Below are 16,113 nucleotides of genomic sequence, written 5' to 3' on the forward strand. Positions count from 1 at the left end.
TCCCCTTTGTTGGTCTTCTCTTGTGTACCAAATCATAAGAATCAATGCTTATTTTAACCCTCAATAGTCACTACCCTCCATGCATGATCAGAGACATCCTGACTTCTCATTGGCTTGCCTGTGCATAGACACTACATGGCTAATCTCAAATTCATTAAAAAATGTGTGCTCATTTCCTAATTGTCTTAAATTAGTGTTCATCTTTACATATCACAACATCCATTCTTTGACATGCCAATCTTTACAAAGATCACCCCTTTTATCATAGCTGTCCCTCTTAACTTACTAACTTCATAGATTTTTGTCACGATAACGTGACAATGCTGCAATTTATGCGCCTGCTGCGTAGTTATATGATGTTACCCCAGTTGATTTGCTGTCATCCCGAACTTCCCAACTGATGCGTTTAAGTGTTCTCCAGCATCTATTAATATTGTTCATCTACAAGAACCATACCTGTCTACACAATAATTGTTGATATCTAAAACAAATTCACACTCCAAAGAAGCATACAAAACTAATATATGGAGCCCTGTATATTACAATGTAAGCAACTTTAAAACATAACTGAGTCAAAGTCTTTATCCTCAAAAAATGTTTACATTTATTAGCCTAAGCGTGCACTAGCTTGAGCCATAAAACCTTTTGACCTTGGACATAAAGCTGTTCTTGCATTCAGTAAGTGTTAACCACAAATAAATATAAAATAAATTAATTCCTTACTTAATCAAATTAAAGTTATTAAATGTTGAAAAAGAGCTCAAACCTCAAAGATGTCTCTGGATCAGGAACACAGATGTGATGGGTGAAGGGGATGAAAGATTGCTAGGGATATGCAGGAATGTAGAGTTGAGGTTAAAATCAGATTAACCGTGATCTTAATGAATGGCGGAACAGGCTTGAAGGGCCAAGAGGCTTCATCTATGCCTTGTTTCTATGGATTAATGTCAAAATGCAGAAAGACTTCAAGAGATAATGTGATAGACTAAGTTTTATAACATGACATGAGAAGCTTTACCTATGTAGTGTTTTGAATATTGCACTGGTCATTGTTGTGCAATATATTTGTATAGTACATTTTTAAAACCACATTATGATGACTTAATGTTGCTTATAATTTATAAACTAAAATCCAAGTCAGTAAGCCCATGGGTATTCTTACATCTAAACTAATAAAATTTAAGAAACCTATATGCATTAGTTGCTTTGTCAGTTCTGCTGTAAAACATTTAAAATTATTAATTACACTTTTTCATTTACTGTGACCTTGAATAACTGAATTTTCTCATTTGAGTAACTCATACCATGAAATTCAATTAGATTGTCAGGTCCATTGCTGACCTTGGTTTTGTTTTTGAACAAGTAAGGCTTGAAGATGCTTATACATTTAAATGAGATTCACCCGGTTTCATTCTATTAAATCAGCTGTAATTTGTATTTAATATATTTGTGGTGATGTTAAACAAATATCAATTAAGCAAATTCACAAATGGAAGATACAGAAAATAATGTATCCAAGGCAATGGCATTGAAATCAACAATTTTAGGCATGCATTGTCTAAAAGTAATTGCCTCCTGGATTAACAGAAACAAACTTTGGGGTGGCCTGGTGGCACAGTGGTCAGCACTGCTATCTCACAGCGCCTGGGGTTGATTCCAGCCTTGGGTGACTGTGTGGAGTTTGTATGTTCTCCCTATGGCTGTGCAGGTTTCCTCCCATAGTCCAAAGTTGTGCAGATGAGGTGGATTGGCCGTGTTAAATAGTGGCCCATAGTGTCCTGGGATGTGCAGGTTAGTTGGGTTAGCCATGGTAAAAGCTCCATGGAGAATTATGGTGATCTGAGTGGGATACTTTTCGGATGCTCGGTGCAGACTCGATGGACAGAATGGCCTCTTTCTGTACTGTAGGGATTGTATAATTCTAAAATATGTTAATGTGCATTCAATATCCCTGTCCAAAATTTGTTTATTGAATAAATGTCTGATGTTGTTAATGTTTACATTTGAATATTTAGTGCTTTTGAACTATTATCTTATTCTATCTTAAATATCATAAGCACCATTTTTAAATAATATTGTATTTGTTAATGCATCCAAACTAGATGTACATTTTAAAATTATTGTCAATAATAACCGAGGAAGCATTGCCCTTTGAAAATAACTTTTTGAAATTGGAAGATTTTAAAATTGACAGAGTTATCTTGAATGTTTTGTCATTAACTTACCTTGGTTTTGGTGAATTTTACAGTTTAGAAATTTAAGGTAAGGAAACTAGTTAGTAGTGCATTCAATTTCTTGATACGGTAAGGACTTTTATTTCTTCGTTGAATAGTCAAGATTGCAGAAGGAAATCAAATGCACCAGTGTGTGAAATAATTGATCTTCCACCTTTGGTATACATGTAAGATACTCATGCAACATTGAATTGATAAAGGTGAAATAAGTTGCTAATAGAAAATGTACAGTCACTAGGTTTGATGCATATTTTAACTGTGAACTAGTATAACATTATACTAGTTGGATTCCATGAAAACGTTTGCCATTGTTAGTGAATGAATTTTACTTTTAATGCTCCAGGATTCAGAGATGGAATGGATTGAAGCACCTACTGGTTCTGACGATGGCAGCAATGAAAAGCCTTGGAAAATCCAGGAAGAGCAATTAAGTTCTGCAAATAAAGCAGACACTGCTCAGGTATGAAAAGCCTTTCCAGGACCTCAGAATGTTACAATATGGAAACAATTCCATGAGAGGTATCTAATGTCCTTCATAGAAGGAAATCTGTTCTGACTTAGAGTCATAACAGTTGTACAGCATGGAAACAGATCCTTCAGTCCAACTCGTCCATGCCAACCGGATGTCCTACATTAATCTAGTCCCATTTGCCAGCATTTGGTCCATATACCTCTTAACCCTTCCTATTCAGGTACCCATCCAAATGCCTTTTAAATATTGAAATTGTACCAGCCTTCACCACTTCTTCTGGCAGCTCATTCCATACACACACCACCATCTGCGTGAAAAAGTTACCCCTCAGGTCCCTTTTAAATCTTTCCCCTCTCACCTTAAGCCTATGCCCTCTAGTTTTGGACTGCCCTGACCCAGGAAAAAGACCTTGGCTATTCACCCTATCTATGGCTCTTTATGATTTTATAAACTTCTATAAGGTCATCCCTCAGCTTCTGATGTTCCAGGAAAAACAGCCTCTGCCTATCCCGCTTCTTCCTATAGCTCAAATCCTTCAGCCTTGGCAACAACCTTGCAAATCTTTTCTGCACCTTTTCAAGTTTAACAATATCTTTCCTATGGCAGGGAGACCAGAGTTGAACACAGTATTCCAAAAGTGGCCTGACCAATGTCCACAACATGACATCCTAACTCCTATACTGAATGCACCGACCAATAAAGACAAGTGTACCAAGTGCCACCTTCACTATCCTGTTTACCTGTGACTCCACCTTCAGGGTGCTATGAACCTGTACCCCAAGGTCTTTTGTTCGGCAACACTCCCTAGGAACCTATCGTGTATAATTCCTGCCCTGATTTGCCTTCCCAAAATGTAACACTTCACATTTATCTAAATTAAACTCCGTCTGTTATTCCTTGGCCCATCTAATCAAGGTCCCATTGTAGCCTGAGATAACCTTCTTCACCAGTTTTGGTGTCATCTGCGAATGTATTAATCGTTCCTCCTTCAGACAAAGCAATTTGCTTTGACTCTTTGTAAACCTCTGAAAAGGCCTAACAAGCCACTTATTTGTATCAAAACTACTGCAAAAAGCTTTCATTGAGTAGAACAAGATAGACCACCCAAGTTTGGTCATGATGAAGTTATATCCATCCCAGTTAACTCTGAACAGGCAAACACATAACCAGGAGTGGGCTATTCTGAAAAGTCCTCCTCATAACATCTGAAGATCTGCAGTAAAATTGGGAGAGTTGCCTTTCAGAGGAGTCAAGTAATAGCCTGACATAATCATATTCACTTCGAGGAACACGAGCCTATTTGAGCCGTTGACCCTGCTCTGTTATTCATTGAGTTCATGTCTGATCATTTCCATTAACAACATTTTCCCACACTATCCCCATATTTCTTGGTGTCTTTATTATCTAGAAATCTATCAATCTCTGTGTTGAACATGAATGATAACCATCCCAAGCGCATCAGAAAAGCAAGGTGCTGACAGGAAGACAGCTCTTGTAACAGTCTCTATCCTAAGTTTTTGATAAACTAGTAAACTGAAGGCAGACAAGTCAAGACAACTGCATCAAGGCAGCTCCAGGAGATGTAGGAACCAAAGTGAACCATTCAGGCATATCAAGTCTGCTCCACTATTCAATGAGATCATGCCTAATCTCATAATCCTCAACTTCACGTTCTTGCTTTTTCAATTTAACCCTTGATTCCCTTACTGATTAAAAATCTGTCTATCTCACCCTTGAATATACTTAACCACTCAGCCTCATTCCAACAATATTCAAGAAGCTTGAAACCATCTGTTTGATCAGCTAATCTATCAGGTTAACCTTAACCCTTTTCACTGCCAGATCTCTAGGTATTCTGTTAAGCCTTCCACAAGATGCACTATGGCAATTTATCAAGAATGCTTCAACAATCCCTCCCAAATAGTGGGGTCCACTGCAGAGAATCCATCTCGTATTTATTTAATTTATTAACTAGTGTTTCTAACAAGGCCAGCCTTTATTGTCCATTCCAATTGTTCTGGAGATGGTGGTGCTCTATCATTATGGTTTTTTTAACCTAACCGATTGGCTAACACAAGGCTAAATTCAGAGGACAGTTAAGAGTCAATAAATTGATATTAGATAGGAGTCACAAATCAGCCTGAATGGTTAAGGACAGCATATTTCCTTCCTTTAAAAATATTAGATTTGGATTTTTGCACTGAACTGGTACCTTAGTGGGTCACTATTACTGAAATTAACTTTTTATTCCCACTTTATTTAGTTAACTGAATATAAATTGTTTAGTTGAGACTTTGAACTCATTTTTCTGGACTGTTACTGCAGGACTCTAGATTACTTGTTCAGCACATAACTACTATGCCCTGTAACTGTATGCTGCTGTTCTTGTGTTCCTGTTAGTATAATGCCATTGATCATCAAGGCTGAGGTTGGATTATCAAAGAATTTTGGCAGCAGGCCAAATGGTCTTACAGGTTTGAAAATTATCGGTGTTTGTTTGGTCAAGTTGGTTTGAATTAGCATGCTTTTACTGACATAGCCATTGTCTTCAAGAGACTGTACATTCCTTGACTTAGGTGATTAATAATTTTATACTGTATTATATCTTGCCATTATTTGCATACAACTAAATGAAGACAAAGTGACCCATTGTGCTGCTTATAATGTGGCTGAACACTTCTCAATCTTTGCTTAAGGTTTGGTTTGGACAAGTTTGCTATTTGAATCCTGATGCCCCAGTGTCATGCTACAGGCAACAATCAAGGCACTGACCTTCCTCTCTCCCCTAGTTTGCAGATGGTGCAAAAATAGGCAGGAAGGCAAGTGGTGACGATGGCACCAAAGTTATATAGACAGATTACATAAGTCAGCAAAAACTTGACGGAAGGAATACAATGAGTAAAAATGTGAGGTAATACACTTTGGCAGGGAGAATAGGAAAGCTGAATATTATTTAAATAGGGGAAACCCACAGATAACTCCTGCACAGACGGATTTGGGACTTTCAATGCATTAATCGGACAAAGTTAGCATAGAATTTCAGCAGGTAATAGCGAGGCAAATGGCCTTTATTTTAGAGGAAATGGGCTATAGGGAAGTTTTGCTAAAGTTATATTGAACGTTGATGATATCACACCTAGAATACTGTGAATAGTTTTGCTCCCATTATTTAAGGAAAGATATACTGGCATTGGAGACAGTCCAGAGGAGGTTCACCATGTTGATCCTGGGTATGAAGTAACTGTCTTACAAGGAGAGGTTGAGTAAGTCAGGCTGCACTTATTGGAATTTAGAAAAACGAGAGACAACTTTATTGAAACATAGAAGATTCTCAGAAGACTTCACAGCGTAGATGTGGTAAAGTTGTTTCCCTTTGTGAGAGAGTTTAGAACCAAAATCTTAAGGAATGGGGTCATCTATTTAGGCAGAATTGAGAAGGAATTTCTTCCCTTAGTGCATAGTGTATCTGTGTCGTTCTTGACTGGAGAAGCTGGATCATTATATTTATTCAAGGCTAAGATTGACAGATTTTTAATCTGGAAGGGAATAATCAAGGGTTGAGAAGAAATGGCAGGAGAATGGAATTGAAGATTATGAGATCAGCCATGATTTCATTGAGCAGAGCAGACTCCATTGTCCAAATGACCTACTTTTGCCCCTCTCACTCTCTTCCCTCCCTCCCTCTGCTCTCTCCTCCCTCTCTCTGTTTCCCCCCTCTTTCTGTCTCTCTCTTTTTCTCTCTCTCTTCACCCGCTTCCCCTCTCCTCCTTCCTTGCTCTTCTCTCTCTGCTTTTCCCTGCCCCACACCTCACCAACCCCCATCGTCTGATTCTCAGTCTCTCAGAAGACAACACCTGGTGAAAAAACAACTTGATGGAATAGCCATTCACTGGAAGCTCAAAAACACGTACACACTTTGCTATTGCAAAGGATACAGGTCAACAATTAAAGAATTGTACTTTTGAGTTAAAAACCTAACACCTCAAAGATTTAAAGTGCATAGTCTTTATTCTTTCTCTGTGTATGACATGCTCTCCTTTTTAAACTTGCTACCAGTGTTTGTGTGTGAGATTGATGTTGTATTTTATTATTTTTCTTGGGGTTGGTAGTAATGAATTTTGCCTTTAATTTAAGAAAACTTTGTAATTGACTGCTTCATTTTACTCTAGTTCACCACATTTTTGTTTGACATGATTTATATCCATGCCAGAAATCAACCAAAATCTTTGTTATTGCTAACTGAAAAGGGGAGAAAAGAAGGTACCTAACTTACCACTCCTCACTTAATCATAATTGTGGTAGCTGCATAAATTAAAATTTTTCAATGTATTTGTTCTATGCTAGAGGGAAGAATGGATGATGTTAGACTTCATGTCTTTAAAGACCGTTTCCACGGCAGCAATCAGAGCTGAAAAATTGAAGGAGAAAGAAATGGAACATGAGAAGGTGCAAGCTATGGAACAGGTAATATGAAAACATGAAAGCAAAAAAAAAGTTAACATGAAATAATATATTTAAGTAGTCAAGAAATTATAAGATACATTATTTTGCAAAGTAGCAGTATTGTACTCTTTAATGTATTGTGTTGTAGCAGGGCACACCATTTTACATAAGATTTTCTCGAGGGCCTTTTTGATGTTCTTAATTAATGTAGAAACTAATACTCATGGTCATAGAGTCAGAGTTTTTACAGCACAGCCTGTTGTGTCTGTGCTAGTCATCTGGCATCTATCTTTTCTAATCCCACTTTCAAGCAGTTGGGCTGCAGCCTTGTCTGCTATGGAATTTCAAGTGTAACACCCTTTTAGGCAGTGAGTACCGATACCTACCACCAATTTGGGGGTGTGGCAAACTGAGGATGATATCATTTGACTGTATTAGGACATGGATAGTCCAGCACAAGAGTATTGAAAAATTTTGTTTGGGTGACATTTCAATTCTTTGTCATTCACATGCCAGGGAGCAAATTTTGCAAAGGTAAGACTTTGGAAATTTATTTTGCTATTCTCAAACAAAACAAAATGTACAATTTTATCAAGATGCTTCAATAGCGAGACCAATTTATTAGCTCACTTCCTATAGTAATGAACTTACTATATCCTCTCTAGTAGATTTTCTTGTAAGAAAAATTACATTTTGCACTAAATGATAAATATTTTCTTATTTTAAATTGAAACTAACCCACACTTACAAATATGCAGCATGAAGCATATAATAGGCGAGTGAAATACTGCAGATGCTGGAAATCTGAAATATAATCAGAAAATGCTTGAAGTAGTCAAGCCAGAAAGCATTTGTGGAGAATTTGTCCATTTACAAACAATCCCTTTCAAATGTTGACTTTCCCCCTAGTCTCCCCACATTTGGAGATTTTAACACTATGGAATTCGTTGCTTAAGGTCCTTCCTCTCTGTTGTACCTTAGACTGATAAACAGTTGATGCAAGCTCCTTAGCAAGCCTTGGCATCCAGATTCTTGTACTTTAATAGGCGTCTGGCACGTGCACGAGAAGACGAGGTATGACCTAAGATTTGACCACAATACCCAGAATACATGGGTGGCTGTGAGATGTGAAGCAACTTAGCATCATACCTGCTTGTTAAATCACAGGTGTTTTCTCTCCTGCATTTGCTGTTGATTGCTCTCACTCACTAGTGATCTTAATGCAGAGGTGAAGCTACCTGATATTGGACAATCAGTTTCTTGCAGAATTAGTGAATTCTACTCACCTGTATTTTCAACACCAGTCCAATAGCCAGATCAAAACCCTTGATGGGCCATATGGTGGACAGTGTTATAGGATGAGCAGACAAATGGAATTTAAGACTGAAAATTGTGTGGTGATGCATTTTGGTAGAAGGGACAGATGGAGACAATATTGATTTATTGTTCTGTGTTCTCTAGAGTTTTGAAAAATGAGAGGTGATCTCATTGCAACCTACAAAATACCTTAAAGGGATAGATAACATAAGACCATAAGGTGTAGGGGTAGAAGTAGCCATTCAGCTCATCGAGTCTCTCCAACATTCAATGAGATCATGCCTGATCTGATAATCCTCAACTTTACTTTCCTGCCTTTTCCACATAACCTTGATTCCCTCACTAATTAAAAATCTTTCTGTCTCAGCCTTGAATGCACTTAATGATCCAGCCTTAGCCGCCTCTGCAGTAAAGAATTACGTGGAATCACACTACCTTCAGAAAAAATTCCGCCTCATCTCATGGAAACGTAGAAAATAGGAGCAGGAGTAGGCCATTCAGCCCTTCAAGCCCATTCCTACAATTCAATGTTGTCACGCCTGATCAATAAACTCAGTATCCTGTTTCCACTTTCTCCTCTATGTCTTAACAGAGTGATATTCTTTGATTCTGGACTTTCTTATAAAGGAAAACAACTTTTCTGCATCTATGCTGTCAAATCCTCTAAGAATCTTTTATGTTTCAACAAGGTCACCTCTTGTAGTTCTAAACTGATATGACTAAAGGCCCAACCTGCTGCTCCTGATACGATAGTTCCTCCATCTCTGTTATCACCCTAAATGAAACTTCTCTGGGCTGCCTCCAATGCTAACATAATTTTCCTTAGAAAAGACGCCCAAACCTGTTCACAGTATTCCAGCTCTGGCTGACTAGTGCCTTATATAGTTTTAAATTCCATTCCCTTTGAAATAAAGGCCAATGTTTCATTTGCCTCCCCTGTTACCTGCTGCACTTGTGTGTTAGATTTTTGTGATCGATGCCCAACTTCCAGATCCCTCTTCTGTAGTTTTCTGCAGTGTTGCTCCATTTAAATAATCAGTTCTCCATTGTTCCCACCGAAGTGCCTAACATCACATTTACCCGCATTATATTTCATTAGTAAAGTTTGACCTGATGTAGGTACAATGTTTCTGCTGGTTAGAGTGTCTAGAACAAGGTGTTACAATTTGGGAATAAGAGGAATGGCAATTAGGTCTGAGGTGAGGAGAAATGCTTTTACTTAGACGGCTGTGAAACTTAGGAATTCCGTGCCACATAGTGCTATGGAAGCACATTCTTTGAGTATGTTTAAGGTAGAGATTGATAGATTTCTGACTACCAATGGTGCAAAGGGCTTCAGGGATGGGTTGGTTAAAAGGCAATGAGGTATTAAATCAGCCATCATTGAATTGAATAGTGGGCAGGCTCGGTGGGCTGAACTGTCTACTCTGGTTGCTACGTTGTTATGTGAAAGGTTTAAGGCTTTGGACAAGTGCAGAGCGGATGTCAGGAGAAACTTTGTCTTTAATTGTAGTGAGTAGTAATAATGTGGAACTTGTTATCTGCAGGTGGAGATGATCAAAGGAATTTGGATATTTACTTGAATGAAACAAATTTGCAAGGCTATGATAGAATGGGTGATGCAATTCACTGAATTGATCTCTAGAGAACTGGGATAGGCTTGATGGGCTAATGAATGTGTCCTAATGAATTTGATGCTGTTTGAATTCCCCACCTAGCTTTTTTTTTTTAATTATTTATTCATTTTGTGGGATGTGGGCATTGCTGGCTGGCCAGCATTTATTGCTCATCCCTAGTTGCCCTTGAAAAGATGGTGGTGAGCTACCTTCTTGAACTGCTGCAGTCCATCTGCTGTGGATTGACACACAATGCCAATAGGGAGGGAATTCCAGAATTTTGACCCAGTGATAGTGAGGGAATGACTATATTTCCAAGTCAGGATGGTGAGTTGTTTGGAGGGAAACTTGAAGGTGGTAGTGTACCCATAATACCGTTGCCCTTATCCTTCTAGATGGAAGAGGTCGTGGGTTTGGAAGGTGCTGTCTGAGAATCCTTGGTGAATTTCTGCAGTGCATCTTGTAGAAAATACTCACTGCTGCTACTGAGCATTGGTGGTGGAGGGAGTAGATGCTTGTGGATGCAGTGCCAGTCAAGTGGGCTGCTTTGTCCTGGATGGTGTCAAGCTTCTTCAGTGTTGTTGGGGATGTACTCATCCTAGCAAGTGGGGAGTATTCCAGCATACTCCTAACTTGTTGATGGTGGACAGGCTTTTGGGAGTCAGGAGATGAGTTACTGGCCACAGCATTCCTAGCCTCTGACCTGCTCTTGTAGCCACTGCATTTATGTGCTGAGTCCATATGAGTTTCTGATCTTGATAACTCCCAGAATGTTGATAGTGGGTGAATTCGGTGAAGGTAACACCATTGAACATCAAAGGGCGGTGGTTAAATTGTCTGTTACTGGTGATGGTCATAGCCTGGCTTTTGTATGGCACAAATGTTACTTGCCACTTCTCAGCCCAAGCCTGGATATTGTCCAGATCTTGTTGCTTTTGGACACAGACTGCTTCAGTGTCTGAGGAGTTGTGAATGGTGCTGAACATTGTGCAATCATTGGTGAACATCCCCGTTTCGCACCTTATGATGGAGGGAAAGTCATTGATGAAGCAATTGGAGAGTTTGCCCCTGATACCCATTGATTCCAGTTTTGCTTGGGTTCCTTGATGCCACACTCAGTCAAAAGCAGCCTTGATGTCAAGGGCTGTCACTCTCACCTCACCTCTGGAATTTAGCTCTTTTTTTTCCCATGTTTGAACTAAGGCTGTAATGAGATCAGGAGCTGGGTGGCCCTGATGGAACCCAAACTGGGCATCGCTGAGCAGGTGTTGCTTGATAGCACTATTAATGACACCTTCCATCATTTTACTGATGTTCGAGAGTAGACTGATGGGGTAGTAATTGGCTGGTTTGGATTTTTCCTGCTTTTTATGTACAGGACATACTTGGGCAGTTTTCCACATTGCCGGGTAGCTACCAGTGTTGTAACTTTACTGGAACAGCTTGGCTAGGGGAGCAGCATGTTTTGGAGCACAAGTCTTCAACACACTATTACCAGAATGCTGTCAGGCCCCGGAGCCTTTGCTGTATCCAGTGCCTCCAACCATTTCTTGATGTCACATGGAGTGAATGGAATTGGCTGAAGACTGGTATCTGTAATGCTGTGGACTTCTGGAGGAGGCCGAGATGTATCATCCAGTTGGCACTTCTGACTGAAGATTTCTGTGAATGCTTCAGCCTTATCTTTTGTACTGATGTGCTGGGCTCCTCCATCATTGAGGATGGGGATATTGCAGGAGCCGCCTCCTCCAGTGAATTGTTGAATCGTCTACCACCATTCATGACTAGATATGGCAGGACTGCAGAACTTAGATCTGATCTGTTGGTTGTGGGATCGCTTAGCTCTGTTTATCACTTGCTGCTTATGCTGTTTGGCGTACAAGTAGTCCTGTTTAGTGGCTTCACTAGGTTGACACCTCATCTTCACGTATGCCTGGTCCTGCTCCTGGCCTGCTCTCCTGCACTCTCCATTGAACCAGCGTTGATCCCCGGCTTGATGGTAATGGTTGAGTGGGGGATATGCCAGGCCATGAGGTTACAGATTTGTGCTGGAGTACAATTCTGCTGTTGATGGTCCATAGCGCCTTATGGATGCCCAGTCTTGAGTTCTAGATCTGTGCGAAGTCTGTCCGATTTAGCATGGTGATAGTGCCACACAACACGATGGAGATTATTCACAGTGTGAAGGCAGGATTTCGTTTCCACAAGGACTGTGTGGTGGTTGCTCGTACCAATACTGTCATAGACAGATGCATCTGCAGCTGGTAGAAGGGTAAGGCTGAGGTCAAGTATGTTTTTCCCCCATTGGTCCCCTCACCAGCTGCTGCAGTCTAGAAGCTATGTCCTTTAGGATCCGACTAGCTCGATCTGTAGTACTGCTGCCAAGCCAGTCTTGGTGGTGGACATTGAAATCCCCCACCCAGAGTACATTTTATGCCCTTGCCATCCTCAGTGCTTCACCTAAGAGTTGTTCAACATGGAGGAGTACTGATTCATCAGCCGAGGGAGGCCAGTACACGGTAATCAGCAGGAGGTTTCCTTGACAACAAGGTGCAGGGCTGGATGAACACAGCAGGCCAAGCAGCATCATAGGAGCAGAGAGTTTCCTTGCCTGTGTTTAACCTAAAGCCATGACACTTCATGGGGTCTGGAGTCAATTTTGAGGACTCCGAGGATAACTCCCTCCGGACTGTATACCACTGTGCTGCCACCTCTGCTGGGTCTGTTCTGTTGGTGAGATATGACATATCCAGGGATAGTGATGATGGTTTCTGGGGCATTGTCTGTAAGATATGATTCCATGAGTGATTCTATGAAACAGTTCTCCCAATTTTGGCAGTAGCCCCCAGATGTTAGTGAGGAAGACTTTGCAGGGTCGCCAGGGCAGTTTCCGTTGTTGTCTTTTCCGGTGCCTTGGTTGATGCCAGGTGATTCATCTGGTTTCATTTCTTTGAGACTTTGTAATGATTGGTACAACTGAGTGGCTTGCTAGGCCATTTGAGCGGGCAATTGAGAGTCAACCACATTGCTGTGGTTCTGGAGTCACATGTAGGCAGACCAAATTCCTTCTCTGAAGGATATTAGTGACCTAGATGGATTTTTTTGACAATCGACAATGATTTCCTGGTCATCAGTAGATCCTTAATTCCAGATTGTTATTATTGAATTCAAATTCCACTGTCTGCTGTTGTGGGAGTCATATCTAGGTCTCAGGATTAATAGTCTGGTGACAATACCACTAGGCCATTGCCTTTCCTTTATAACAATACTTATAGATCTGCTAAAATAAAGTGCAAGTTTTAAATCTGTAGCAGGAGGAACTGAAACTTCTGCACAGGTTTTTTTCTTTGAGTATGAATGCAACAAACTTTCAAAAATTATTCTCAAATATACTCTATGGACAAAGAAATTGTTATTTTATTTTGTATGCTGCAGTGTATGTAATTTCTTTCATTGCTTTCTTCAATTATAGGCTGAGATAAACAAAAGAGAACTGAATCCCTATTGGAAAGATGGAGGTTCTGGCTTGCCATCTGAGGAAGGTGATTCAATCCCAGTTCAAAAAGGTAAATGTAAAGTAAAAATTGTTTTAGTGTTGTGATTCATTTTGCTTTTATTTCAGTTTTATTCGTTATTTGTCATTAAGTGTCATCACACTTCTTGCTTATTTGAAATAAATTGTGAATAAATTGTGGCCTTGCCAGCAGCTTCAATAACAGATTTGTTTTCATAACCTGGACTGAAAGGTGCATTTTCTATTGATAATTTAAGTTGTCTTGTTCCTCAGATGTCTGATTCTAGCCAGTGTGAGGTATTGTATGGATTGGTTCAGGACAGAGGCCAGTAAATATTGCAGGAAACTGTTGATGTAGGATCAAACATTTAACATAACCTTAGTTTGTGGTTGCTAAGTCTTCAGCAATGCTAAGAGGTTGTTAAAGAGAACTGTAGAAACTAGGAGCAGGAGTAAACCACTTGGAGCTTTGAGCTAGCTGTGACATTCAATATGATCATGACTTATCCTCTTTCTCTCCATTTTATAGAAAATAACTGTAGGCCAATAAACCCTTCAAGCCTGCTGTGGGAATCAATATAATCATGTCTGATCATCGAGCTCTTTACCCTAATCCCACCCTCCCTCCATATCTCTTAATCCCTTCCACCACAAGAACTGTATCTACCTTCTTCTTGAAAACAGATAAAGTTTTTGCCTCACCCACTTTCTGTGATGTGAATTCCATAAGCTCACCAGTCTCTGGGTGAAGAAATCTTTCCTCCTTTTGGTCCTGAAAAGTTTACCCATCATTCTTAAACTATGACTCGATTCTGGAGTCCCCCACCATGGGAGGGCATCCTTTCTGCATTTAACCTAGTCCTGTTAGAATTTCGTAGGCTTCCATGAGATCCTCCCCTCATTATTCTAAACTCCCGTGAATACAATCCTGACCAATTCAATCTATCAAATGTCAATCTTGCCATTCCAGGAATCAGTTTAGTAAACCTTTGCTACACTCCATCCAGTTCAAGAGCATCCTTCCTTGGATAAAGAAACCAAAATTGCAATATTCCTATTCTTCCCATATCTCTGGATAACTTTAATTTCTAAAAAAATTATTGATTTCTTTCTTAAATATATTCAATGATACGAACTTCACAACCTTCTGTGGTAGGTAATTCCACAGGTTCACTACTTTTTGAGTGAAGAAATTTTCCTTCATCTCAGTCCTAAATGGCCTGCGCCACATCTTGAAACTGTGACACCGGTTCGAGTCTTGCCAACTAGGGAAAACATTCTCCTTGTATCTAGTCTCTCCAGCCCTGTTAAAATGTTATATGTTTCAATGAGATCTTGTCATCCTTCTAAATAGAGTTATGTCGTCAGCACACTTGGAAATGTTGCATTTGGTTTCCTCGTCCAGATCATTTTATATATGCTGGGACCCACACATTGATCCTTGTGGTCCACTAGTCACTGTCTACTAACAGGAAAAAGATCATTCCTTCCCACTCTGTTTTGTTTCTGTCGACCAATTCTTAGTCCGTGCCAATATATTACCCCCAGTCCAATATACATTAATTTTGTCCATTAACTTCTTAGGTGGACATTATTAAAGTCTTCTGAAAATCCAGATATATCACATTGACTGATTCTCCTTTATCAATTCTACCACTTACTTCTTCAAGTAACTCTGGTAGATTTGTTAAGCATGATTTACCTTTCATAAACCTTTGCTGGCTTGGTGCAATCCCATTAACGCTTTCCTAGTGTTCTGTTATCACATCTTTTATAACTGGCTCTAGCAGTTTCCGTAGTACTGATGTTAAGCTAACTGGTCTCCAATTATCTCTATTTTTTTTCTCTCCCTTCTGTTTTAAATAGTGGAGTTACATTTGCCACCCTCCAATGTGTAGGAGTTTACAGAATTTTGGAAGATGACCATCAGTGCATTCAATACTCCCAGTTTAGCACTCTGGGATGTGGATTATCAGACCCTGGAGATTTGACAACCTTTAACCCCAAAACTTTCCTTGCGCCATGTTCTTACTAGTGCTGATTTTCTTCAATTCTGCCCTGTCATTAGACCTTCGATTTTCTGACATTTCTGGGAGATTATTTGCGAAGGTAGAACCAAATTGTGTGTTCAGTTCGTCTGCCATTTATTTATTTATTCATTCCCCATTATCATTTCTGATGCTTCTGACGGTAATGAACTTATATTTGTCTATAAGATCATAAGACATAGGAGCTGAAGTAGGCTATTCAGCCTATTGAGTCTGCTCTGCCATACAGTGAGATTAGGGCTGATCTCAAATCCTCAACTCCACTTTTTTTCTCCTCCATAACCCTTGATTGTCTTACTGATTAAAAATCTGTCTATCTCAGCGTTGAATATACTTGATGATCCAACCCCGTCAGTCCTTTGCGGTAAAAGAAGGTCAAATCCACAGATTTGCTATTCTTGCAGAGATGAAATTCCTGTTCATCACATTATAGGAATATGTGATTGCAATGGAGGTGGTGCAGAAGGTG

At 39.7% G+C, this 16,113-nt stretch overlaps 1 protein-coding gene across 4 annotated transcripts in view; it reads left to right on the forward strand.

Moving 5' to 3' along the window:
- Positions 1 to 16,113, forward strand: part of cwf19l2 (CWF19 like cell cycle control factor 2) — a 142,303-nt gene that overhangs the window by 37,111 nt on the left and 89,079 nt on the right. For all 4 annotated transcript variants that reach the window (XM_048597725.1, XM_048597726.1, XM_048597728.1 and 1 more), the window contains exons 4-6: positions 2,578 to 2,694; positions 7,051 to 7,170; positions 13,555 to 13,648. In XM_048597725.1, the coding sequence (XP_048453682.1) occupies positions 2,578 to 2,694; positions 7,051 to 7,170; positions 13,555 to 13,648 (331 nt within the window). The remainder of the gene's footprint in view (positions 1 to 2,577; positions 2,695 to 7,050; positions 7,171 to 13,554; positions 13,649 to 16,113) is intronic.

The sequence above is a fragment of the Rhincodon typus genome, chromosome 6, assembly GCF_021869965.1.
Source record: "Rhincodon typus isolate 14 chromosome 6, sRhiTyp1.1, whole genome shotgun sequence".
Lineage (NCBI taxonomy): Eukaryota > Metazoa > Chordata > Chondrichthyes > Orectolobiformes > Rhincodontidae > Rhincodon > Rhincodon typus.